The sequence below is a fragment of the Alexandromys fortis genome, unplaced genomic scaffold, assembly GCF_014885135.2.
Source record: "Alexandromys fortis isolate MF-2015 unplaced genomic scaffold, M_Fortis_MF-2015_v1.1 scaffold_123, whole genome shotgun sequence".
Classification (NCBI taxonomy): domain Eukaryota; kingdom Metazoa; phylum Chordata; class Mammalia; order Rodentia; family Cricetidae; genus Alexandromys; species Alexandromys fortis.
Genome location: NW_026068003.1, coordinates 944,037 through 968,324, shown reverse-complemented (window position 1 = coordinate 968,324; position 24,288 = coordinate 944,037). Strand labels below are relative to the sequence as shown.

The 24,288-nt window shown below is 45.4% G+C and overlaps 1 protein-coding gene across 5 annotated transcripts in view; it reads right to left on the bottom strand.

Annotated features, from left to right (window-relative positions):
* Flnb (filamin B) overlaps positions 1–24,288 on the bottom strand; it is a 144,773-nt gene that overhangs the window by 31,810 nt on the left and 88,675 nt on the right. For all 5 annotated transcript variants that reach the window (XR_007595237.1, XM_050161177.1, XM_050161180.1 and 2 more), the window contains exons 19-29: positions 20,098–20,215; positions 16,958–17,220; positions 15,468–16,065; positions 14,502–14,675; positions 13,089–13,251; positions 12,192–12,352; positions 8,234–8,401; positions 6,135–6,258; positions 5,348–5,504; positions 4,261–4,450; positions 2,308–2,555 (exon numbers count right to left, since the gene is read on the bottom strand). Coding sequence is in view for 4 of the 5 variants with exons in the window: in XM_050161177.1 (XP_050017134.1) it covers positions 2,308–2,555; positions 4,261–4,450; positions 5,348–5,504; positions 6,135–6,258; positions 8,234–8,401; positions 12,192–12,352; positions 13,089–13,251; positions 14,502–14,675; positions 15,468–16,065; positions 16,958–17,220; positions 20,098–20,215 (2,364 nt within the window). In the remaining variant the exon portion in view is untranslated. The remainder of the gene's footprint in view (positions 1–2,307; positions 2,556–4,260; positions 4,451–5,347; positions 5,505–6,134; positions 6,259–8,233; positions 8,402–12,191; positions 12,353–13,088; positions 13,252–14,501; positions 14,676–15,467; positions 16,066–16,957; positions 17,221–20,097; positions 20,216–24,288) is intronic.

Below are 24,288 nucleotides of genomic sequence, written 5' to 3'. Positions count from 1 at the left end.
GGGTTTTCCTGTTTCTGCCTTCTGGTAACAGGCATGTGCTGTCATGCCCTGATTTTTCTGAGTGCTGGGAATCCGATCTCAGGCTATGCTTGCACAACACCTGATGTACCCAGTGTCGTTTCCCTAACCCGAGAAATGTCGTTAGTCATTAATACGCTGGTTTTTTTCTTCTTCTTTCTTTCTTTTGACGTGGAGGGTTTAACTTGCTGGGTAGATTTTTTTTTTTAAATGATTTACTTATTTTCTGTGCATTGGTGTTTTGCTTGCATGTTTCTCTGTGCGAGGGTGTCAAATCTCCTAGGACCGGAGTTACAGAAAATTGTGAGCTGCCATGTGGGTGCTGAGAATTGAAACTAGGTCCTTTGGAAGAGCAGTCAGTGCTCTTAACCATTGAGCCATCTCTCCAGTCCCAATAATTAATGTTTTAGATTTTAGTGTATATTCATTTTTAAAAATGGTCAGTTTTATGCCCCTGATCCAACAGGGAAGGGTCCCTCATCACCATCCTTCTAGGAACAAAGAAGCTGTGTCCTGTGCCACCTGCGGAAGGGTTGTTACTGACACCCAGTTTTGCCTTTAGGGCCAGTTCTGATGGAGGCCATCTCAAAACCATGTCACCAACAGAAAGGCCTTTCAAGGCTACAGATGTAGCCTTGCGATTTAAAACTTCTCAGTGGGGACAAACAAGCTGCTCATCCATGAACTTAGCTGAGCAAGCCTGTGGTCACACTAAGACATCTGCTATCAATGTGGTGCCGGGTGTCCATGCTCTTCCTGTCTTGAGCCTATAAAGGGAGGAAGAGAATCTACCCGGTGAAGGGGGTGCAGCAAGTGACCACTAGACATCTTTAAGCTGTGAGCACTTAGGGCTGAAGGGCTGTTCATTTCTAATGCGTTTGAAAGCTTCCACTTCTGGAATGAACCACCTGTTAATAATGTGGTCTCTGAATTTTTACCTTGGTTGTTCTCAGTTAGACCCCAGCATCTGGGGTCTCTCCTCCCTAGACCATTGCAGCAGCATCATGACGTCTGCTCAGCGATTTCTGCTTTTCTATCTCATTCAGTTCTAACCAACAAGATCATATCTACCATGGGATAAACACAACGTCTTAAAACTACAACTGGGACACTTTTCAAAATAACACCAACGTTCTCGCTGCAATGTTTTCTCCCCTAGAGAAGAAAAACACTCCCAAATGGACAGTGTCCAAAGTTGACATGTGTTTACATATTTGAGATATGAAGGAGCTTTCAGACCTCTGGCAGGATGTTTATAGCTAAACAAACATGGAGGGAAAAGAGAGAAGCTATAACAGATTACGGATGGGAATGGAGTCCCTGGGCTTCTGTTTGAAACACACTCTTTGAACCATTCTCCATTGCTGTACAACGTGAAGGAATTAGAAAGCACTACATAGGCAGTGGTTGGAGTCATGTCACTGGCTGGCAACATAGGACCTGTGGTTGGGTGGCTGTTCTTTTGCATCAAAGGATACAACGAGGGAGCCCACATGGCACCTGGTAACTGTCCAGACTGGGCAATCCTTATTTGAACAGGGCAAACAGAGCTTGCTTCTGAGGCTTATGTGGGAATTCTGCCACAGTTCTACCAGGCTCTTCTGGAAGAACCGTAGTCATCAGAGAAGATCTGAAAGGCACCCAGAGCTGAGAGCCTTTAGTTTTCAGTTTTCAGGTAACCTGAACGCTTGGACAATGGTGCCCTTCTATTCCCAATCTTCCTTGCTTTTAAAGGGAAGACACGCTGGGCGATGGTGGCGCAGGCCTTTAATCCCAGCACTCAGGAAGCAGAGGCAGGTGGATCTCTGTGAGTTCAAGGCCAGCCTACAAGTCTACAAGAGCTAGTTCCAGGATACCAAAGCTACAGCAAAACCTTGTCTCAAAAAACCAAAAAAAAAAAAAAAAAAAAAAAAAAGGGGAGGGGGGAGACACTTCCCTTTTCGAACCTCAACCAAATGCAACTGGAAGTTACTATGCATCCGGAGACATCAGAGACAAGAGAAAATGAGGACCCTTCTCCTCCACTGTGGAGATGGGGGAGGAGGCACATGCACTTTCTTCTTTGTTTTCTCCTATAAAGCTAAGCTAGCTCTCCCTCTGAGATAGTTTAGACAGTCTTTGCCTAACTCCCTTGGCATGACAGATGCCTCCATGACTGAAGACATTTCCCCCCAAATTGGTGTTTCTAGAGATTATACCTAGAGTCAAAGCCATGAGGAAAGACGGGAACTGATGGCCATTACAGTATCTGCTAGCAACAGTGGGCTCAGGAGAAGGAACCCTGCTTACCATGACTGTGAAGGGGCTATTGGGAATATCAACGCCACCGAAGCGCACATAGATCACATAGGTGCCTGGCTTGGCAGCAGTGTAGAAAATGTCATAGGTCCCATCTTCATTTTCTATGACATCAGCCTCAGCCTCGGTGCCATCTGGGGTCAGAATTGTGCAGGTCACTTTCCCCTTCCCAGCAGTCTTGGCGTCCACTACAAAGCCCACTTCCTCGCCAGTTTTCACAACGGGGGCAATCCCAGGACCTATAGGAAAGGTCAGAAGAAAATCAAATCATAGGCCGTGGATACTTGCATCAGACCAGGTCATATGGCCTCAGAACAGGTAAAACTATGTTGTGCTGTCTGTGTCCCAGGCAGAGGGGCATGCCAAAGATCAGTGGAAATCTTTGCTCAAAGGAATCTCTGGTTATGCCTGCCCTTAGCCTTGCAACCTCTCCCCAAACAATAGACAGCTGGTCACCTGTCTTTCTGTCTCCGATTTGCAAATATATATATATATATATAACAAAGTACGAACAAAAACCACACTGGTCAAAATGTGCAAAATGATGAAGGGCGGTGGGGCATGCTAAGAAAGCTGTTCACACAGTAGGATATAGGGGTGGAGCTGGTGGTGCAAGACTCGGCAGAACAAGAGGTGAGATCAACAGGTACCACCAGGCCAAGAAAAAGATCCCTGCCTGAGCTAGGGGAGGGAACAGGTCTGCAAAGCCAGGAGCTCCCCATCTCTCACTAAACATGCCCTCTACCAGTTGCTGCAGTAGACCAGAGTGGTATATGTTCTTCAGTTTTTTAGCCATGGGTGAGACAAAAAGGGCCAAAGTGAGCCATCTGAGATCAGAGAACAGACCACATCTAGGGTAGACCTACATTCAGTTTCTTTTCACTATGAGGAGTAAATGATTTAGTTGAGTCAGTGATTCGTATATTTTTGATTTTTCTCCACCAATCAACCAACTGATAGTGTGCATGTGTATCTGCATATGCAAGCACAAGGTGTGTACTTATGTGTGTGCATGTGCATGGAGACAATTTCTGAGACAATTCTTTCCTCTCGCTATCTGGGTTTTGGGAACTGAACTTAGGTTGTCAGCTTTCTTGGAAAGCACCCTTACTCACTGAGCCATCACCAGCCCAGGCTTCATGTTTTAAAATCTGCTAAAGCAGCAGCATCAAGCTGTAGGAGCTGCTTTTAGAAACAGGCACAAAACCAGGTGTGCTGATATATGCATAGAATCCCAGCTCTTCGGAGGCAGAAGTGGGAGGATTAGCTTTTGGCAGCATCCTCAGCTACACATCAAGTCTGAGTGAGGCTAGCCAGGATACATGAGACCTTGTTTTGTTTTGTTAAATGGATAATACCATATTGGACTGGTATGATGGTTCAGCGGGTAAGAGTACCTGCAGCTCTTTGATTTCCCCCTCCATATGGTCAAGCAGGCATGTCTAAGAAGCTGAAGCAAGGGATGGTAAAACATTCATGAATTCTCAAGAGAAAAATCCCAAATCCTTTCACCTTTTTCTCCCCCTATTGCCAATCTAAGCAAAATGCTCTTGAGTGAATTCTGAACAAGTGAGCCCACCACTCACACAGGCAGAAATAGGCTGCTTCTCATGGTAGTCTCCATAAGAGATATCAGCTAGTCCCCTCACTTCAAAAGCATGTAAGAGTTCCCCTGCCCCGACATCACACTCCGCATCTTCCCCACCCACCCTTATCTCATCTTTGTAATAACTGTGATGTCATCTTGGACACCTGGAAACGCTTCTGGAGTCTTAATGTTCTCACCTCAAAAGATCTTCACTCTATGCACTCATGACTGGTGCTCCAGAGAGCCTAAGCAACTTCCCCAATCACACATCTATTAAGTGGCACGAGGCCAGAACACACACACACACACACACACACACACACACACACACACACACCCCTAACCCTGATGCTCACCTGTGGCCAGACACTTGCTGGCATCGCCTGTTTGCGTGGCCCGGATGCGGTAAGGAGAAAGTGGAATGTTGTCTCCACCGTAGGTGACCCCAATCATATAGCGTCCAGTCTTATCAGGGATATAGGTTACGGCGTATGTGCCGTCTTTACTGTCGTGAATAGTGGCTCTTTGAGGCTTTCCTTCTTGGTCCTGTGAATCACAGAGCAATGCTATCTGGGATGCTGCTATCAACATGTATAAACCAATCGCAGCAAACCATGCTCTTTAATCAGCACTTCTACTGGTGGGAGCAGAGAGAAGCTTAACATGATCTTGTTCTGTTGCATTAGGGTAGGGAAAGGAAAGGGTCGCAGATCACACCATGATGGCCTGTCAATTAGTATTTGAGCATCACATAAACTATAGAGACATTATAGCAAAAGTTTGGCTCATAGTCTGCCTTTTTCCTCCTTCCTTTTCTGTTAAAAACAGGACATTCCTCCTTAGTTAGGTGCACCACTGAATACAAGTCTCCACATTTTCAGCTTTGCCACCATACGACCATGTGACTATGAGCCAGGGGTAGGGGAGGTCTTCTCACCTACAAGAGTCATTCCCCTTGTTTCTGTTTACCTTCTGGTTCACCTTCTAACCCTGACATCCAGAGCACTAGTAGGCTCATGGTCCATGAGTAACAGACCCACATTACAGATTACAGATGCAGCTTCCTTGGTGAGCCATGGAACACCTAGGTAGCTTACTTCTGGCATTATTCCCAAGAAAGAACAATTCTTTGTTAGATGCTCTGTGGTATGTAGAATTTTAGCTCCCACCAAACCAAGGGGCAATTAAAAACAATTAAAATCAGCATAAGAAGCAATGTAGTAACAAAGAAGACAGAGTGTCTGGTGTGACCCCGCCATCACCTCCGATGCTCACCCACTCACCCAGGTGAGACACCAGCTGTAAAATCCCCAAAACATGTGTCCTGGGGCAGAAATTAGTCATTAAACTCCCGTTTTTAGCCCATTTCCAGGATATTAAGTCTTACTAATGAGGTTTGGTTCTCCTCTCCACCATCATAAACAACCAAACAACCATAGTTACCGTGATCTGGACCGCAAGGAGGCCTTCACCAGCGTCTCTGGCATCAATCGCAAACTCCACCGGTAGGCTGGCAGGCACTCCATAGGAACTGAGGCCAGGCCCAGAGGCAGTCACTTTGCTGGCATCATACGTGGGAAGGACCTTGACCTTAAAGGGACTTGATAAACACAGAAGGCCTGGTCAGTAAGGATACAGGTCAGTCCTGTCCTACCTGATCTCTCTTCTACAAAGAGTTGGGGCTGAGAGGGGGATTTCTTTTTTTTCTTTTTTAAATATTTATTTATTTTATTATGTATACAATATTCTGTCTGTGTGTATGCCTGCTGGCCAGAGGAGGGTACCAGACCCCATTACAGATGGTTGTGAGCCACCATGTGGTTGCTGGGAATTGAACTCAGGACCTTTGGTAGAACAGGGAATGCTCTTAACCTCTGAGCCATCTCTCCAGCCCGAGAGGGGGATTTCTGCAAGAGATACAAGAGCAGGCTTAATCAAAGGACCAGAAGGTCATTGAAAACATAGAGCTGTGAGGGGCAAGCCACCATACAACAGCCCACCTTGGCTTCCCTTTGAACTGAAGACAGATGAATGGACAGACCTTGGAACAGGGACTAGTGTCTACTGGACGGTGCCACACTACATGAACTTATACAGGTTCTTTAACAGTGCTAAAGGAGAAGTGAGGGGCGGGGGACAACAAGGAGGCACCAGAGCAGGGGTTACCAATCCTGCGGGTGGACACTTCTGAGGGTGGATTGTCCCCAAGCCTGAAGACTGAGATATTCACCTTCGAGGGATCTCTTCATCAGCATATTTGACAGAAACAATGTAGGCCCCCTCCTGAGATGGGGTGTAGGTCACTGTGTGCGTGCCATCCCCATTATCCACCACATTCACTGGCTCCACGAGGCCTGAGGACAGAAACGAGAGGGCTGATTAACAACCTGGCCTCCTTCATTGCACCCCAGCTGCATTTAGGACAGGATCACAGTCATCCCCAAAAACTATTGCTTTTCACTGAGGTAACATAAAGGCAAGCAGGACATAATCACAGGATCTATAAGTCACAGTAGCAGAGTTAACATCAAGACACACCTCTCTAGCTTTTTGTGGGTTAATGTATACTCAGCCTGCCATACTGCCCTAGAGTACAACTTAGGAGACCATCCATGCTTGTTGCTGGAGCTACGCATTACAGACATGCTACATATTCTTTCAAGCTGGTTAGGCATGCTTGGGTGTGGTAATTTTAATTCTTTCTATAGCCGAGAAAGTTCCAAAATGTCTAGACACCTCAACAGCAAAAAGTAACCAATGAGCTGGCCAATCAAGACTTCTCGCCTCCTTTCAGCAAAGAACACAAAGGCACCAACATGCTAGGGTACAAAGTTACAGAGTAGGTAGGGGTGCCAATCTCAAAGAACCAGAGGGACATCAACAGGATGCTACAGGTGATAAGAGTATATTAAAGCCTGATTAAGGCACGCACTACAGTGATAAGATTCTAGACCCCCAGCCTTGAACATACGGTCGGGGAGGAGTCAGTAGCAGGGGAGGTTAAAGCAGGTTGTGCTCATTAAGTAAAGTCAGGTGAAGTAAGGACAAGTCAGTTTTAGAGGTGGGGCCAGCTAGAGGCTCCCAGGTTACATAATTGGAAGCAGCTGCTAATGGGAAAACACAAACCTCAAACCCGTCTCTATAAAGGCAACCTTCGGGTCAGCTTTAAAGAGCACCGACATGGCTTTCAAGGGGCTGTACTTTGACTGGGAGTCCACTGCAGCAGCTAAAACTACAAGGCTGTGACCTGAGAAATCCTCCATTCGAGGCTACTATGGAAATATAGCCCCCCACCCCCCTTGGTTCAGCAGCTTCACCAAAGGAGAATCCACACCATGACCTCATTTTCCCAGACCGCTTCTGCTCTGAGCTTCAAAGGGCAGAACCTCCTGATGAACTCCACACTAAGGAGGTTTCCCTTCAAAGGAAGAAACCTCAGCTCACTACTTCTGGAAGCCACAAACACATCACAGAAGAGAAACCTACATTAAGAAATCAGGCATACTAATTTATATGAAAAAAGAGGTATGTGTTAAATATTGGATGAAATACAACAGCAGGCTTCAGTAGTTCAGGGTTGTCCCCAGAAACCTTAATTACAGATTTTCAGCAGTGTGGGCCAACTGCCAACAAAACCCATTTCCCCAAGACACCCTCTCTCCGGGAAGTTGAGAAAATGACAAAGCTATATCCCTCACCAAGATTCTGGTATATTCCACAGCAACACTGAGCACCTCATAGGGATGGATCATCTCCAAACCCTACCTCCTGTCCACACCCAGACGAACCCCTGGACACCCCCATACATGCTGAGCAGGTAATGGTGCAGCCCTGTGAACAGTGCATGTTAAAGTCCACACAGCTCTTCCTTCGACAAGCTACCTGGGAAAGTGAACTTATTACGCACATGCCCCAAGTTCCAGTACTCAGCATGCAGAGGTAGGAGGATGGCAAAGGTCAAAGCCAGTCTGGGTTACTTAGTTAGACCACAATCTTGGAAAACCAAAGCCTAGGCTGTAGCTCATTGATAGGACACTTGTGTGGCATGGGTAAGGCCCGGGGTTTTGCTTTCAGCATCGGAAGTGAAGAAGTTAAATTATAAAAAGAAACATAGGACTACATTATTAACAGGAGAAATGGACTTAGGAGAATACACCAACTTTTAAGCAGGCTCGTCTGCGGGCTAGCTAGAATGCAGAATGATGAATTAACTGAGAGACTTGAACTATAAAATTCACGAGCAATCTCCTAAGAAGTCACCTCCTCTGGGTCACAGTTGTCTCTACCCACGGTGGGTGAATGTGCGTGGCAGGCAGGATACAGACTCACCTCTTGGGCCCAGGACCCTCACTTCCAATGGAGCTAGACCAGCCTTGCTGCTGTCCACGGTGAAGGACTGCAGGACGCGAGCTCGAACACCAGAGCCCAGCCCAGGGCCAGCAACTTTGACCTTGCTGGGATCCACAACATCTTTGGCGGGAACTTTGAAGGGGCTGCCTGTAAGAGTCACAGGATTCTGAGCATGAGGCAATCAAGATAGCACCCCGTGTAGTTCTACTGTTGCTCTACCTGGACAGCGACTGTATGCACCTCAAGTCAGTTCAGCCTGCTTTACAGTGGGGGCAGCTATGCGACCACAGCTATTCCCATATCTGCCATGCAGCACTAAGCACATGTGGACACGGGATCTGGGGCCTCAGTAAGCCTTTCAGGAAGCCAAAGTAGGGCAACGAGAGCACATTCTTCTAACATCCTGTGTGGCATCAGTTGGCAGGCACACAAGGCAGAACATGTAGGAGACAATGAATTTGGTCTGCAGGAGACCAGAAAAAGCTTTCCAGTAAAATCAAGTGCTATGATATAAGAGGAAGCAGCTACCACACAGGGGAAGCTATCCTCGGGGGAATTCCCAGGAAAGCAAACACGATCCTCTCAGCTCCTGGAAGTTTCAACTCTCGGGAGGTACCTTGACTAAGCAGCCTGGCACTAAGACAAGCAACACCCTATACACTAAGTGCTGCTGGCTGGGGGCAGTTCTGGGGTTCAGGGGAGACTGACAATCAGCTCTGGGAGGAGACAGAACCTGAAGCACAGGAGTGAAGAGTGGGGCAGAGGCACAGAGGAGGAGGAGAAGCAAGGCTCCTGGAGAATGGAGGCAGGCAGCTTAGTGGCAGGGGTATATACAGAAGGGCAGAGCAGGTAGGCCTCACAACCCACACCCAACCTCTTTCCCTCCTGCATAAGCCAGTGCCTTCTGAGCATGCATGGTTGCTCCGTTCCATGCTCCTCTGGGTAAAGCCTACTTCTCCAAGGTTAAGCTATGGTATGCTGCAGAAATGACTCTTTAGGACTTGAGGATTTTTCCACTTTTTAATAATGTCCGTTGTAAAGACTAGTAAAACACGCTGAATCCAGGGAAATTAAGATTTGTAAGTGAAGCATTAAAAAGAAACAAGTGCAGAAGAGCCAGTATTGCTCACAGGACTTCTCACATAGCAGGAGCGCCACTGTCCCCGGCAACCTCAGGTTGTCAAGGCCATGGTCAAAGAGCTTCGAGTATCATTTGCCACAAGCAAAATATGTGCCCTTCGCGTTTCAAAAGGCAGGTCAACTGCCAGACGCCTGCCATGGAAATAACTGTTTCTGCTAGGGATCTCAGGAAGCTTCCACTTTGCAAAATTAGATGTTATAAATACACTTACATGAAGAACTGAGACCCTAGCGAAGGTGAACAACGCTTTCCATGCTGGGGTTAGGCAACAAGAGTTGTATTGGGAGTGATAACTGGGAACTCCAGTGTTAACAAGCAACAAGAGACTATCTCTGTGGCCAATCAGTAAGTCAGAACCTCAGCTGGAAACTGTGTGCACTCAGCTTGAGAGCAGCTTTGTAGCAGTATGCGATGGTCTAACATGTTCAGATATATTAGCTTTGCCAACATCCTATTCTCTTTTCCAGGTTAACATCACCAATTGACCACAACCCTTCAAGAATCCCAATTAATCAAGTGGTCCAGGCAGCTTCCACCAAAAGACCACAGTTGACTCACCACAAGAAACCAGTAAGTTATTATAGGTAAGATGGGCTAGTCTATTTAAAACAGTATCACCACCTAGCATGTAAGAGGCAGAAAGATTCCAAGTCTGAGGTTCTGTCTCAAAACAAAAAAATAAAAATCCGCCAGAGGTTTGTATGAGTCCAGAAAAAACAACCCATATTTAATCATCCAAATACCCAGGAAAGCAAACAAGAAGCTGGTAGGTCACTGGATATTTCAGGTCTCAGAAGTTATCTTGGCTACACTAAGACAAGCAATGTCTTACACTAAGTGCCTCTGTCTGGGACAGTTTTAGAGTTCAGGGGAAACTGATTCAGCTCTGGGAAGAAACACAACCAGACGCATAAAGAGCCACCATCTCCCCAATGTGAGAGGCCCAGGTGCATCTTTTTTGTTAGAATCATTTGCTTAGTGCTCACTGATGGACCCAAACTCTTACTCCCTAATGCAGGGGAATTTCAAAGCTCATGCCACCCAGTACTTTCCCAAAGCCAAGGCAGCACCTCTGCCCCTATAGCAGAAGCACACAGAAGTCAGCAGAATCAGCTGCCTGGTGAAAGACACTGTCACTACCCCTGGAGACCACCTTCTGCTCATTCTCAGGCTCAACTCTTTCACAGGCACTACCCTGAGGCAAGGCACCAAAGAGGACCTTACAGCCCTACTCTGGCCCTTCTCCCCATTCACCTGCTTCCTATTAGCACAGAATTTAGCTGCATAAATGCTAGATAGTAGTTGCTCCAGGAGTGGGAGCTTTGTCTTGTTTCTAGCTGAAATTCTCTAGATGAAGTACTAAAATTAAAACAAACAAGCAAAAACCCCCATAAGATACAATCTTTATTTTTGTTTTCTTAAGATAGGGGTTCTCTGCGTAACAGTCCTGGTTGTCCCGGAACTTGCTCTGTAGACTAGGCTGGCCTCGAACTCAAGAGTTCTACCTGCCTTTACCTCCTCAGTGTGTGGAATTGTGCTGGAATTATAGATGGCAAGGGGAAAGAAAAGAGGAGACAGAATCAGAAAAGCACAGGCCAGCAGACAGCCAAGACACCTGAAAGGCAGCAGTTTAAGGATCCCTCAATCCCTTTGACACAGAGTATCCCACTGGGGAGGAAACCCACAGGAGCCAGGAAGGTTCTTGCAGTTTCTGGGCTCTGCCCTCTTTCCATTCCCCTGGGACACATCCTGGCTCAGTAACAGCCCTGGAGTTCTCAGACTTGCATCCCAACACAGTCCACATTCTCAGGCATGGATGTGCACATGAAATGGGATTTTTAATCATTCTGTTATGCAACCAGAACTAGAACTTGCTGGAGATACCACTCCATAAAAATAAAATGGAGGCTCTTCATACTTAATCACATCTTTATGGTTTCAATTTTTACTACAGTAGTTCTCATCAGGGTGATTTTGTCTACAAAGACAAAGGACAATTTCCAGACATTTTTGGCTGTCACAGATGAAGGCTGCTTGCTGCAGGTATGCATCTAGTAGGCAGAGGCCAGAGATGCTGACATTACAATGCACAGAAAGCTCTTCTTAACCATTTCTACACAGAATGCCAGCACAGTCAGAGTTGAGAAACCCTGTTTTACACTAAAAGCATAAAACATCATTAAACAGCAAACCAATTAATAAATAAGAATTTATTATAAATATGTCTTTATCAGCTGCCAGGATTGACAATGCAAAGGAAAATCAAGACACATAAACAAAGCAAGTAAAAGCCAAGCTCCAAAGGTCTCGGGGCTGAAGAAATGGCTCAGTGACTAAGAGCATTTATTGCTCTTACAGAAAACCTGGGTTCAATTCCTGGCACCCACATCGGGTGGCTCACACCTGCTTCCTGAGGACTGAAAATCCTCTGTCTTCTTTGGGCAGCTGTATACATGTGGCAAAGATAAGCTCCTATAAGCACATGCATATATTAACAATAGCATTTAAAAAATAAAGACTTTTCAAATTTTGTAAAGAATGAACTTTCCCTTAAATCAGAAACCAAGTCACCCAAACCAAGTCATATGAACCACTATTCCTAGTGGAAGAGCCAAGCCAATGCCTTCTACCATGTTACTGGGTTCCACTAAGTTGTGATATCTTGGTGCTGGGGTCACTGCAAAGATTCTGAAAAGTCTTTCCACAAGCTTTGTACCCAAGAGAGATGAGCAAAACCAAATCTGTTTTCATCCGACTTCATTTATTCTTTGAACCATCGCCCAAGGAATGGCTTACCGGGGATGTGGACACCTCCGTACGTGATATTAACGTCATAATCCCCCGGAGCGAAGGGGACGTACTCGGCGCTGCAGCTGCCGTCCTTGTTGTCCCTGCAGTTTATCTTCGACTCTGATGGCCCCTCGACAGTTATGCCAAGCCCACCAATTCCTGCCCCTCTGGAAAGACAAGAGGTGGAGGGTGAAGTGTGAACCATCCATGCCCGAATTCACTCCAGAAAAACCTTTATCAGTGATTCTATTTCCTTAACCTGACTCAAGCAATGTGGCAGTACCTCCCAGGCCAGGGTTTCTCAGAAGTTTCAGATAGAGTCTATATACAGTCTTGACTCCTCCTTCCCAGGCTTAGCCTCCAACGGTATTTACTGTTTATTTCACAGGGTACAATAGCCAGTACAACACAGGGGTGCACGTTAGAGTACTGAGCCCGTGTTTTTACCACTGATCTGCAATCATATCCCTTTGGAGTTAATATAATGGAATGTCTCGAATATTTCATTTACATATAGGGTTAGCTATATACTTCTGTCTTAAGTTAAGGAGCTTCTGTCTAGTCTTAGTGTGCTTGCCATCTTGATGATGATGATTATTATTTCTGGTATACTTTTAGGTATACTTGGTCATTCTCTGTAACATCAATCTCGACACAAGAAAACGTTTAATAGGTCTTTAAAAATGCATCTTGCCAGAAGTTGAAAGACCATGACACATAAGTAGGGCAAAGCTACAACTTTTTTTTCCCCTGAGACAGACAGGGTCTCATTCTGTAGCTCAGACTGGTCTCAACATTAGAGCAATTCTCTCGTCTCAGACTTACGAACCTCTTTTTTGTTGTTGTTTCCTTTCTGGGCTAACTACATAGGGGTCAATACTCTGATCCCAGATCACTGCCTACCTGGTTACCACTGTGAAGACATTAGATTTGTTGGTAAAGGCTTCTTTCAGACCAGGACCTTGGGCATGGACCCGGGATGGCTGGCAGCCTTCAGTTACAGCCACTTTGAAGGGACTGTTTGGGATCGGCACATCATCGTATGTCACCTCCACTACATGGGAACCTGTCCAAACACAAACAAACAACAAATGGTACTTGTAGACAATGTCACTACTCTGAGCTTTTATCTAATATTTTATAGATAGCACACCAACTACTGTTTGAAAAGAGTAGATGAAGAACATAGCAACATAGGGCTAGAGACCAGTGGCTCAGTGGTTAAGAGTGCATATTGCACCGGGCAGTGGTGGTGCACACCTTTAACCCCAGCACTTGGTAGGCGGATATCAGGGTTTTGGTTTTTGGTTTTTTTGGGACATAGTTTCTCTGTGTAACAGCCCTGGCTGTCCTGAAACTCACTCTGTAGACCAGGCTGGCCTTAAACTCACAGAAATCCATCTGCCTCTATCTCCCCACAGATTGTTTGTATATTAAATATACAAACTACCTATGTATACCTTGAAAAGGGCACTAAATTTGTATTTAACGCAGTTAACCTAGACAGATTATCCTGATTTGAGAAAACACCATCCAGGCATTAAAAGACCACAGGAAATTCAGGAAATAGAAAAGCCAGGCATCGACAAATATCTGAAGTTGGACAGAATATTTATGGGATCATATATTTAAGAAAGGGGATAGAAGTGCTTTCCTTTTCTCTTTAAGATTTCCTGATTCAAAAAAATTGCAAAAAAAATGTACACAAATGATACATTGTTAAATGCTAACAATCTGCTCAGGCGGAGCTGGGGCTTGGCTAGTGTTTAATTAGGGTTTCCATTGCTGCCAAGAGACACCATGACCACAACTCTTAAAAAGGAAAACACTTAATTGTGGTGGCTCACTTACAGTTCAGAGGTTTAGTCCATTATCTTCCGTCATGGCAGGAAGCAAGGTAGCACGTAGAGAAGGAGCTAAGAGTTCTTACGTCTTGACTCACAGGCAACAGGAAGTGGTTTGAGACACTGGGCATGGCTTGAGTATATATGAGACCTCAAAGCCTATCTCCACAATGACACACTTCCTCTAACAAGGACACACCTACTCCAACAAGGTCACACCTCCTAATAGTGCCACTCCCTTTGGGGGCCATTTTCTTTCAAACCACCATAGCCAATAAAGCAGGCATTGAATGGCCACTGGCCCCTCTGGGGAGGGTATTCTTTTCCATTTCTGAGTAACGTGCATTATTCTCTGCTGAGGCAGGTTGAATAAAATGGGGCAGGTACATGAGTAGGTGGTAGACTTGGGTAAACAAATGGCGGACATAGCTCACATGGAATAAGAGTCACTGCCACAGAGAGGAGGGCTCACCTTTCTCAAACGGTGTATATTCTACCTGGTAGGTCCCATCAGCATTGTCCTTGACAAAGCACTCAGTGGAAGCCCCTGAGGGGTTGGCAATGCGAGCTTTGATGTGGTCACCTCCAACCTGGGTCAAGGACCTTGAGTCAATCATGAAGTCTGTTGTGGCCTCCCGAAACACATCTGTTGAACAGTCACATAGTAAGAACATTACTGGGCAGTGGTGGCACATGCAAGGCAGAGGCAAAAGGATCTCTGAGTTGAGGCCAGCCTGGTCTACAGAGCTAGTTCCAAGACAAGAGCTACACAAAGAAACCCTGTCTTGAAAACCAAAAACAAAAGTGTAACCTTGGGCCCAAACAGGACTCCCCCAGCCCACCCCATGAAGATTCACACTCTGGAATACATTAGGTATAATTTTGGTGTCCTAAGAGTGGTTTCGCTGATTGTGAAAGTCAAGGTAGACTTGGCCAAGCGAAACAAAACTGCTCACACAAAGATGAGGATAAGGTCAGGTGCAGCGGTGCATACCTGGAATTTTAGCCACTCAAAAGCATGAAACAAGAGAGTTGTGAGTTCAAGACCAGCCTAGGCTACATAATGAGACCCTGTCTCAAAACAAAAACAAAGATAGTGACCCAGGATATGGGCAAAGACAGACTAGTTCTGCCCACTGTATATTATTAACACATTTTACATCATGTAACTCCAACTAAGTCCCAGTGACATGACAAAAATATTAACAATGATATTTGGCTTTTCCACACAAACTGGACATCAGCCAAGAATACTAGCCCCACTCTACCAGGGAGAAACAAAAAAATGGGGACTTGGTGGAGTGCAACCTCTGCAAACAATGTGAGCCCCATTTTCCTTTATTGTTCCTTTCCCCGCAATTAGTCAACCACACGAGGCAGAGGCTATAGGTGAGAACCTGACCCCCGGCAGGTAGTGGAGTTTGTTCTGGAGACTCACCTTTTCCTTCTATGCCTGGTCCAAAGGCTTTGATCCCACTAGTGTCTATGGCGGGCTCCACCTTGACCCGGGTGGGAAAAAGTGGTACGAGCTCACCACCATACTTCATGGTCAGAGTGTACATGCCAGCTGTCAGGGGTACATAGGTTACCGCGTAGGTACCATCTTTGTTGTTCTGGATAGAAACTTCAGCTTTCGCCCCTGAGTCTGAGACAGCTTCCAGGCCCAGAGTCCCGGGCCCTGCTTCTGAACAGTCAACAGTAAGGAGTCCGGCTTCACCGGCCTTCCCATGTTCTAGACCTGGTCCTGATGCCACAACCTTAGAGGGGTCAAATGGCATTTCAATGTCAGCTTTGAAGGGAGAGCCAGGAATGTGGACTTCCTCAAAGAGAATGTTGACAAAATATTCTCCAGGTTTTGTGGGAAGGTAAGAGACAGAGCAGGTGCCATCACCATTGTCAGAGCATTCGATTTTGGCCTCACATGGACCTTCCACGGTTAGACCCAAACCTCCAGTTCCGGCTCCTTTGGTGTCAATGGTGAACTCAGCAGGCTTGCCTACAAGACCTCCTTCCAGGCCAGGACCATGGGCCTTCACCTGTTTGAACAAAGAATAAAAGTCAAATCCTATCTATAGCTGCTATGGCTACCCAGTCAGCCATGCTTCTAACACTTGTGACCGCAAATCACACAAAAGCACACATCAGTCAAATATCCCATAGCCCTGGGGCTGGTGGTCATGTACATGCACACGTTAATACATGCATCAGTCAGTGTCCAAGAATGCAATCCAGCTGCTCAAAAGAACAGGTAGGATAGAAGGAGCCCTTAGCATAGGAACAGTGGTAAGGTGGTAGGTCTGCCCTAATGCTTCAATCTTTGCCCTGCCTCTTCTGAACCACAGGGCTGGACATGAGACCCTAACATCTTGACTAACAACACACACACACACACACACACACACACACACACACGTACGTTTGCTTGGTTGGGGCTTCAAGAAGGTACAGCAGTTTGGGTTGCTACAGATCCATCAATAAATCTTACATAACAAAACTGTGTTTTGGAAGAGATAACTGTAGAATTCATGCCATTCGGACCACTGGAAATATCCCCAAATCATTTGAATGGAGGAGAATAGAACTAAGGATAATATACTTTTATGTCTGCTAGGATAGGTTCTGTAGGATGAACTCCATCTGTGTAATGGACACTGGGCTGAGGCCACTACATTCTTGCCTATCCCTATGGGCTGACTACTGGCTATGTACACTGTTACGCTAACCAACACATAAAAGACTCTCACCAGAGTTTTGCAAACAGAAGGCACATGAGAGGATGGTTCAACTGTTAAGGGAACCAGGCACCCCGAATTGCAGAACATCTGTCAACCATTGAGAGCTCACATACATCAGAGAAACTTTCCCACATCTTTCTCAGGTAGTACTCCAAATCATCTCTGGCAACAATAGGCCAACCCCCAAACTGACCTTGGTGGGATCTGGTGGTAGGGAGGCCTCCACAGTATAGGGGCTTCCAGGCACTGGGTGTCCATCATAGGTGACGTCTACAGCAAACAGCCCCTCCTCCCGAGGGATGAATTTGGCTGTACTGCTCTCCTTGCCGGCCACTGGTGCTACCAGGCATGGCACAACCTTCCGAGAAGGGCTCAGGATGGTCACATCCAGCTTGCCCTGGCCTCCTGCCCCCTTAGTGTCAATGGCAAATTCCTGATCCTTCCCAACCTCAACTCCTGTGGAAAGGGAGACAAGGCAAAGCGATGAGCTGCTCCCTGTCAGCAGCAGAGAAAGAGAGAACAAGGTAGAGGGTAACACGCTGGACATGGGCTTCTACCGCAGTTGCCACAGGAAATAATGACTGAGGTAAGACCGAGAAGCAAGAGTAATACAACAACATTTAAGCCTCAACCACCGGCATAAGCACAAGACAGTGCGTCACTAACACTGACAATAACAGGCATTTACTAAACACAATTTCTACGCCAGTCACAAGTATTGTACATGGTCTCCTATGTACATACTAGTTTTATGGGTTGTTTATTAAGAACAAGTGGCCTTTACAGATAGGGAAACTGAGGCCCTGAGGGTTAATTAACTTTTCTAGGATAACATATCTAGCAGATCACAAAGCTAGGAATCAAACAAATTTATCTAACCCCACGGTCTGCTTTGATGATAGATTGTAATTACAGTACAATCCAGCACTGCCCGCTTCTTCGCTTCCTTATGGTAATAATCTTACATGGAAACGCACCCTTAATAAGTCAATATTTTTAACTCCTGACAGAAAATTCAACCCTCCTACCATCCCCACCCACAAGAAGGCAGAAGTCACATAGCTGGTCAGGTCTTTGGGTCACAAAGCAAACTCTTGCATATTAAAGAGGGTAACCTCAAGGGTTAGAAGCACAGACTGCTCTTGCAGAAACTGGAGTTCCCAGCTCCCACACAAGGCAGTTCACAGCTGCCTGTAATTACAGCTGCAGGAGATGGACAATGTCTTCCAGACCCCACAGGCACCTGCACTCATGTGCACGTAATGCCCCCCATACACATAATTAAATTTTAAAATAATGAAAATAAATCTTGAAACAGTCTTTGTAAGGCAAGGCTGTAGGAACCCCAGGTGTTGTTTTGACAGAAACAAGGAAAGGGTTTCAACCAAAACAAAAGCACTGACAATATAGGACCCTGCCACAATCAGGCAAATCTTAACTCTGGGGACATGGAGGCGCCTGCCAAGGCCAGCACAGCAGCCCACAAGTTCTATGTCCCAACAGGGCAGAGGCTTTCCATGTTTTTCCTTTTCTGCAGTCAAAACTTGATGTCCCAGGAAAAGAAGAACGAAGGGAACACATGAAGTATATGAGTAGTGGCTGTCACATGCTCACAGCCTTTTGTCCCCAGCCACAAAAGCCAGCAGAGACTCACTTAACAGCTTCCAGAATGTGAGCTAGCCTAGTACAAAAGTGCGCGCAGGACACAACCAATGAAGGTTCTCACTGAAGGCCAGTTGAGACTTTATGGGACTCTTGGAAGAGGTTAGTCTGGCGTACACACACCAGGTATGCAGACTTGTCCCACTGACTAGGTGTTCTGAAATCAGGTGAGCATACAACACTGAGGGACTCTCCAAGCAGTTTGGGACTCTCCAAGCGGTTAATACTAATGAAGAAGACTGAATTGCACAATGACTTCCAAAATGTAGCACTGATCTCAACGGGTAGCACAGGACAAAGCCTATAGGCAGGACAGGATAACTTCAATGCAAGAGAGATACTACCAAGTGTTTTCTTTGGATACATCTATATGGATAGATGCAGGAGGGTGTGAAAGTAATATGCAAGACCTTATTTAAAACCCAAAGACTTATTTATTTATTATGTATGCAATATTTTGTCTGCGTGTATGCCTGCAGGCCAGAAAGAGGGCACCAGATCTCATCACAGATGGTTGTGAGCCACCATGTGGTTGCTGGGAATGGCACTCAGGACCTTTGGAAGAGCAGGCAATGCTCTTAACCGCTGAGCCATCTCTCTAGCCCACCAAAGACGGTTTTTAAAATGCATCAGCTAACTCTCAGAACTTTGGTTAACTGTAGCAAGCAGGATTAGGCATATCCAGCCATTAGCTTGCAGGTTATATGCAGCCACATTCTGCCTAGGACAGATACCCAAATCATTACCTCATTTAAAAAACATTAAGAGACTAAAAACAACAACAACAACAACAAAACCTCAACTGTATGGGTCATGAAAGTGAATTCTGTAAATGGTAACACCGGTTTGCAATGTCAAAAGATCGGACACTTATGCATGTAAGAGCTGCCTGATGAAAAAATGGGCTTATATATTCCTCGAATTATAATTACTTTAAGAGTGTATGTGGAAGCCAAGTGAGCATAAGTAAGCATGTTGGTACTCATATTGTACTATTCTCTTTATGTTTGAAGTTTTCCATAACAACAACAATAATAATGATAAAAAAAAAATGAAAGGGCTGGAAATCCAGCCTAATGACAGGGTGCTTGCCTAGCGTGTACAAGGCTCTGCCTGGGCTCTCTATAGCTTCAGTACCACAAAAAAACAAACAAAACCCAACTTTTCAATTTTAACAAAAACAAAATGATGTTATAATGTTTTTATAACAATATAAAATGAGGTAAGATACATACCAAGCTAAAGGGGGAAAACAGAAAGGGAAGGTTATGGTTTCTAAGTGCCAAGAAGTTGATTTCTATGGTATGACCATTGACCTTAATGTAATTCAGATGCCCAAGATGGTTGGCACAGTGCGACTCTCATCCAAAAATAACATTCTTTAGTTTCTCTCTTTATGAAAACTTCCTGTGGTAACGTCAGCAGTTATGGAGAGCTGACTACATTTTCTGCCTTTATTACCTCATTTAATTTTTTTAGAATACTGCCATGAGTCTAAGCCTGGTACGCGTAAGTGGCACACATGTTACAGAACTAGTTCACAGCACAGCTCTCATTTAAACCTAAGTCTGTCCATTGCAACATCGCTTTAAGACAGAATTAGTCTTTCTGAAAACTCCAGCTAATAGCAGTCACAGCTGCTGGTTGCCGGTGATCTTATTAGACACTTACTGCTTTCTAGTCCATTGATTTTTATCTTGCTCAGATCCAGTGGAGCAGCAACACCCACGGTGAAAGGACTCTTAGGAATAGGATCACCACCATATGTCACCAAAACCTGCATGTTACCCTGGAATGAAAGAGAGAAAAGGATTACACGTTAGTGCACTTGGCACTAAACTGCCCTCCAGAACCTTCATTCCTCCCGGGGCCACAGTGAGCTTGAGTTCATTAACCAAGTTTAATTAATTTTTCTTGTTTCTCATATATGCCAGGCTGGCTCTGAACTTGCTATACAGCAGAGGATCCTCTAACTTTCGATCCTCCAAGATTATAAGTGTATGCTACGACACCTAGCTAATGCAATGTTGGGGATCTAACCTATGGCTTCATGTATGCCAGGCAAGTATGCTACCAACCGAGCTATAGGTACAGTTTGACTCTTAGTGGCTTCAGAAAACATCTTAAATACTTCTCTAAGCTTTGGAACACATGGCAAGAATAAAAAAATAAATAAATAAAAGCAGCTAGGAACAGAGACAATAAGCTGGGAATTAATGCCAGGCCTGTGCTATGAACTTTCATGAATTTCCTCAATTCAAAAAATCACAAAACAGAGTCAGGTGGTGGTGGCGGCACACACCTTTAACTGCTGCATTTGGGAGGCACAGGCAGGTGGATCTCTGTGAGTTTGAGGCCAGCCTGGTCTACAAAGAGAGTTCCAGGATAGCCAAAACTGTTACACAGAGAAACCCTGTCTCAAAAAAACAAAAAGAAAGAAGGAAAGAAGAGGAAGGGAGGAAGGAAAAAAGAAATCACAAAGCAGTCCTAAGGAGTAGTTCTTACGACCATCTTCTTTCAAGAAGACCCTCCTTGTTCAGAGAGGTGATAGAACATGCTCCTATCACACACACTTGGTAAAGTGCATGCTGGATTCACACCATGGAACCCAAACCTTCACTTCTTGGCTTTGCCAGAGCACCTTGCACCATGACACAACCCAACCTCAGCCATGTACAGCATTGGACCCGGAGCCTCTAAACCAAGAGAACCAGTTCCTTCAATACTTGGCAATCAGTTTTTGGGACACTGGGCCACACATAGGAGCATTCTTAGATCAGCACATAGACACTAACTACTAAGTCACTAGAATTAGAGTGACGGAAAGGAAAGCTGTGTGAAGGCATACTGTACTGGAAGACTGGCAGGTTCCCTGGCTGGAAGCCCTGGTGGCTGCAGAGGCACACACAGCACAACCATGCAGTTTTTGTTCTCTGTCCACAGGTCCTGAGCCAACTCACTGCTGGCTTCCCTCTCACCACACGCGCCTCTACGTCCAGGAATAACCAAGTATGTAGGAGAGCGAGAAGCGTCCCCAGACAATCCAGGCTCTCTGGCACACAGGCCCTACTAAAAGCTGTCACCAGTCAAGTGTTAAAAGGGTGTAGCTCTTGGCTGGATGTATATTTTCTCACATTCTTTCTGTAACTAAAGAAGGGAAAGAGAGCCAAGGGGAGGAGGGACGCCTGCATCAATGACGGGGGAATAACCGATTTTCCAGGAGTCTTAATTCAGTGCACAAAACCACCGGCCTACCTTAAGGGTCTAACATTTCATGCTAAAATGTGCATAGGTCAAATTCAACAGAGCTGGGAGCCAGCCAAGGGAGAAGAAAGGTCTCCTCCAACGCCTAAAGAAACACGGGTCTGTTAGTGCAGTCGCTGCAATATTCCCAACAATGTCAGTTCTCCTGAGCCTCCATTTCCCATTAGCCTCGAACTCCTTTGGGGGTGAGGCCTCAAGGCTAACTAGGGACCTTAGTAATAGAGCTCTCGACACCCCAGTAGGTTTTCTGGTCACATCCTTAAAGTGCTAGAGTAAGAGAAAAGTCCCCTTCCTGTTAAGCCCGCCCGGCTCATAAAACAAAGTACGCTTCATTTCCACTCGCAAAAGCAAAGCACAACTCAGATAGGAAATGAACTTTGCCTTAAACAATCTTAAGAGGTGGGTGTGGGTAGTCTTGGAGACTTACACTTTTAATTCCTTAGCATTTTCAGTTTCTTCGGAGGCCAAGCTAAGAACAAATAGTACCTTCCTGGCCCCCCAGGACTGTCTAAGTCTAAGGCAGTGACCACCTGTGTGCTATACCAAGGTGTAGCTGCCTGCAAAACAGTTTTCTGTTCCTCCCTACATGCTTCTGAGACCTGACCTTTATTCTACAAAAGCAAACAAAATATCCCACAGTAGTAAGACACAGACGTGACAGCTTACAAGACAGAGCAGCAGGCTCCTCCACTTCAGAGTCTCCTGAGAGAAACCATCACTACATCACTACCACCACGGCTTAACCCTGACACAGCACAGCAGGAGGTCTGAGTGAGAAGTCTAAGCCACTTGAGACTATGAGACCGCAGACAAGCAATGCAACTGGGCCAGACTGGGGCTCTCTGTGACCTCTGGGAGAATCCTGAAGTTCTACCTATCATGCCCACTCCTTGAAGACAAAGCTGCTTTGACCACTGTATCACAACGGACATATCCAACCATTCGTGTTAACCATCCACTGCAGGTAAGTCCCTGCAAACTGTCATCCAGAGACTAACATGGAACAGAAGATAGCAGTCAAGGCATATAGGACTTTAGCTCCTCAGAAGTATGACCTGCATTCTGAGGAGGAATTACAAAATCTAGTCCTGGATGTACCCATGCCTCTCCACACACATCAACAGCTGCCTGGCAGCTCCAAAAATTCATCATAAGAAGACATGCCTGTGGCCATTAGCTCCCAAAGCATGCCCCTTTCTCCACACAGGGAACAACACTCTGAATGGCCTGGGAATCGTAACTTTAGCCTACAGCAAAGCATACAGGCACGCCTTCCTTCACCCACTCTGGGGTGCTTTGGGTTCCTCCCAGGAATGAGATACAGGCTGTGTATCTCAACTCCTCTGCCAGATTATAATGTTCCTAGGCCAGTTGTGCTTGTGAATACAGGCACACTATCATTTGCCCCTTCATTGAGCTCCTACTCAACAAATGGTGTCCAACGTGTAGACAACTGCATCCACAGAAAACCCGAGAGAGCCTGGGAAGTAATTCTAGACACAAAACAACAGTGTTAAGCATGGCTTCTTGGTAGCAGCAATTTCTCGGGTTTGCTCTCTTTGCTAGAGGCAAGTGCATCTTACTTAAGAGAGGCTTCCTGACTCAGCTTTAGCTGCAAAAATTTGCAGCTTTTTTGAAGAGGCCCTGCCACCAAACACTTAAATGGTGTTTATGAATTGCCGACAGCTTGCTTCTTGGTGGTGTCAGGGACCTCGAAACTCCATAGAGTTGTGGCAATAAACATGACTCCAGTCAGTACCTCTGCCATGAGGCTAGATTCTCAGAAAGCTAAAGAATGGGCTGGATCCAGCCATCAAAGCACAGCTTTAATCCTAGCCATATTGCTTAGCAAATTAAAGACTCATGTGGTCAGAAAAAGAGAGATGTACAATAAAGACTCAAATAAAAAAAAACTCTAAACCGTTTACAGTGTGTTTAAAAATATATGTAGGCTTGGGAGAGAAAAGAAAAAGGATCAAGTCCTTAAAATAAAAAAGAAAGAGAGTAGTTGGGTGTGGTAGCATACACCTTTAATCCCAACACTTAGGAGGCTGAGGCAGGCAGAGCTCTGTGAGTTCAAGGACAACCTGGTCCACAGAGTGAGTTCCAGGACAGCAAAGATACACAAAGAAACCCTGTCTCAAAAAGCCAAAAATTAAAAATAAAAACAAAAGAAATAGAGTTTAAAATAAAGCCACGTAAAGATGAAAAAAATAAACAGAGGGTCTGGATACTGTATGTTATTGTGTTGTCTTTAAATTGTTTGATGGCTGAGGAAGAAGCAAAAGCTGCTAAAAGATATTTGATTATAAATGCTGCTGGGTTAATCCATTTGTATATTTTGAAAATGCTTTGACTTAAAAATTTAAGTCAAGAGGTATGTTAATTTGGAGAAGAGGTTTTGCTTTTGTTTCCAAAGGAAATGAGAGGCTGTGGATTCATTCTGGGCTAAGAAAAATCAGGTTTGATCAAGGAAGACTCCCTGAAGAATCTCCAATAGGAGCAGAGTCCAGACGTTCCAACATTTCAGAGGACCTCTGTTGAAGTTTCCTCTGAGTTCTGCATCCAGAACAGTTTCAAAACTGTTGGCTGAGATGA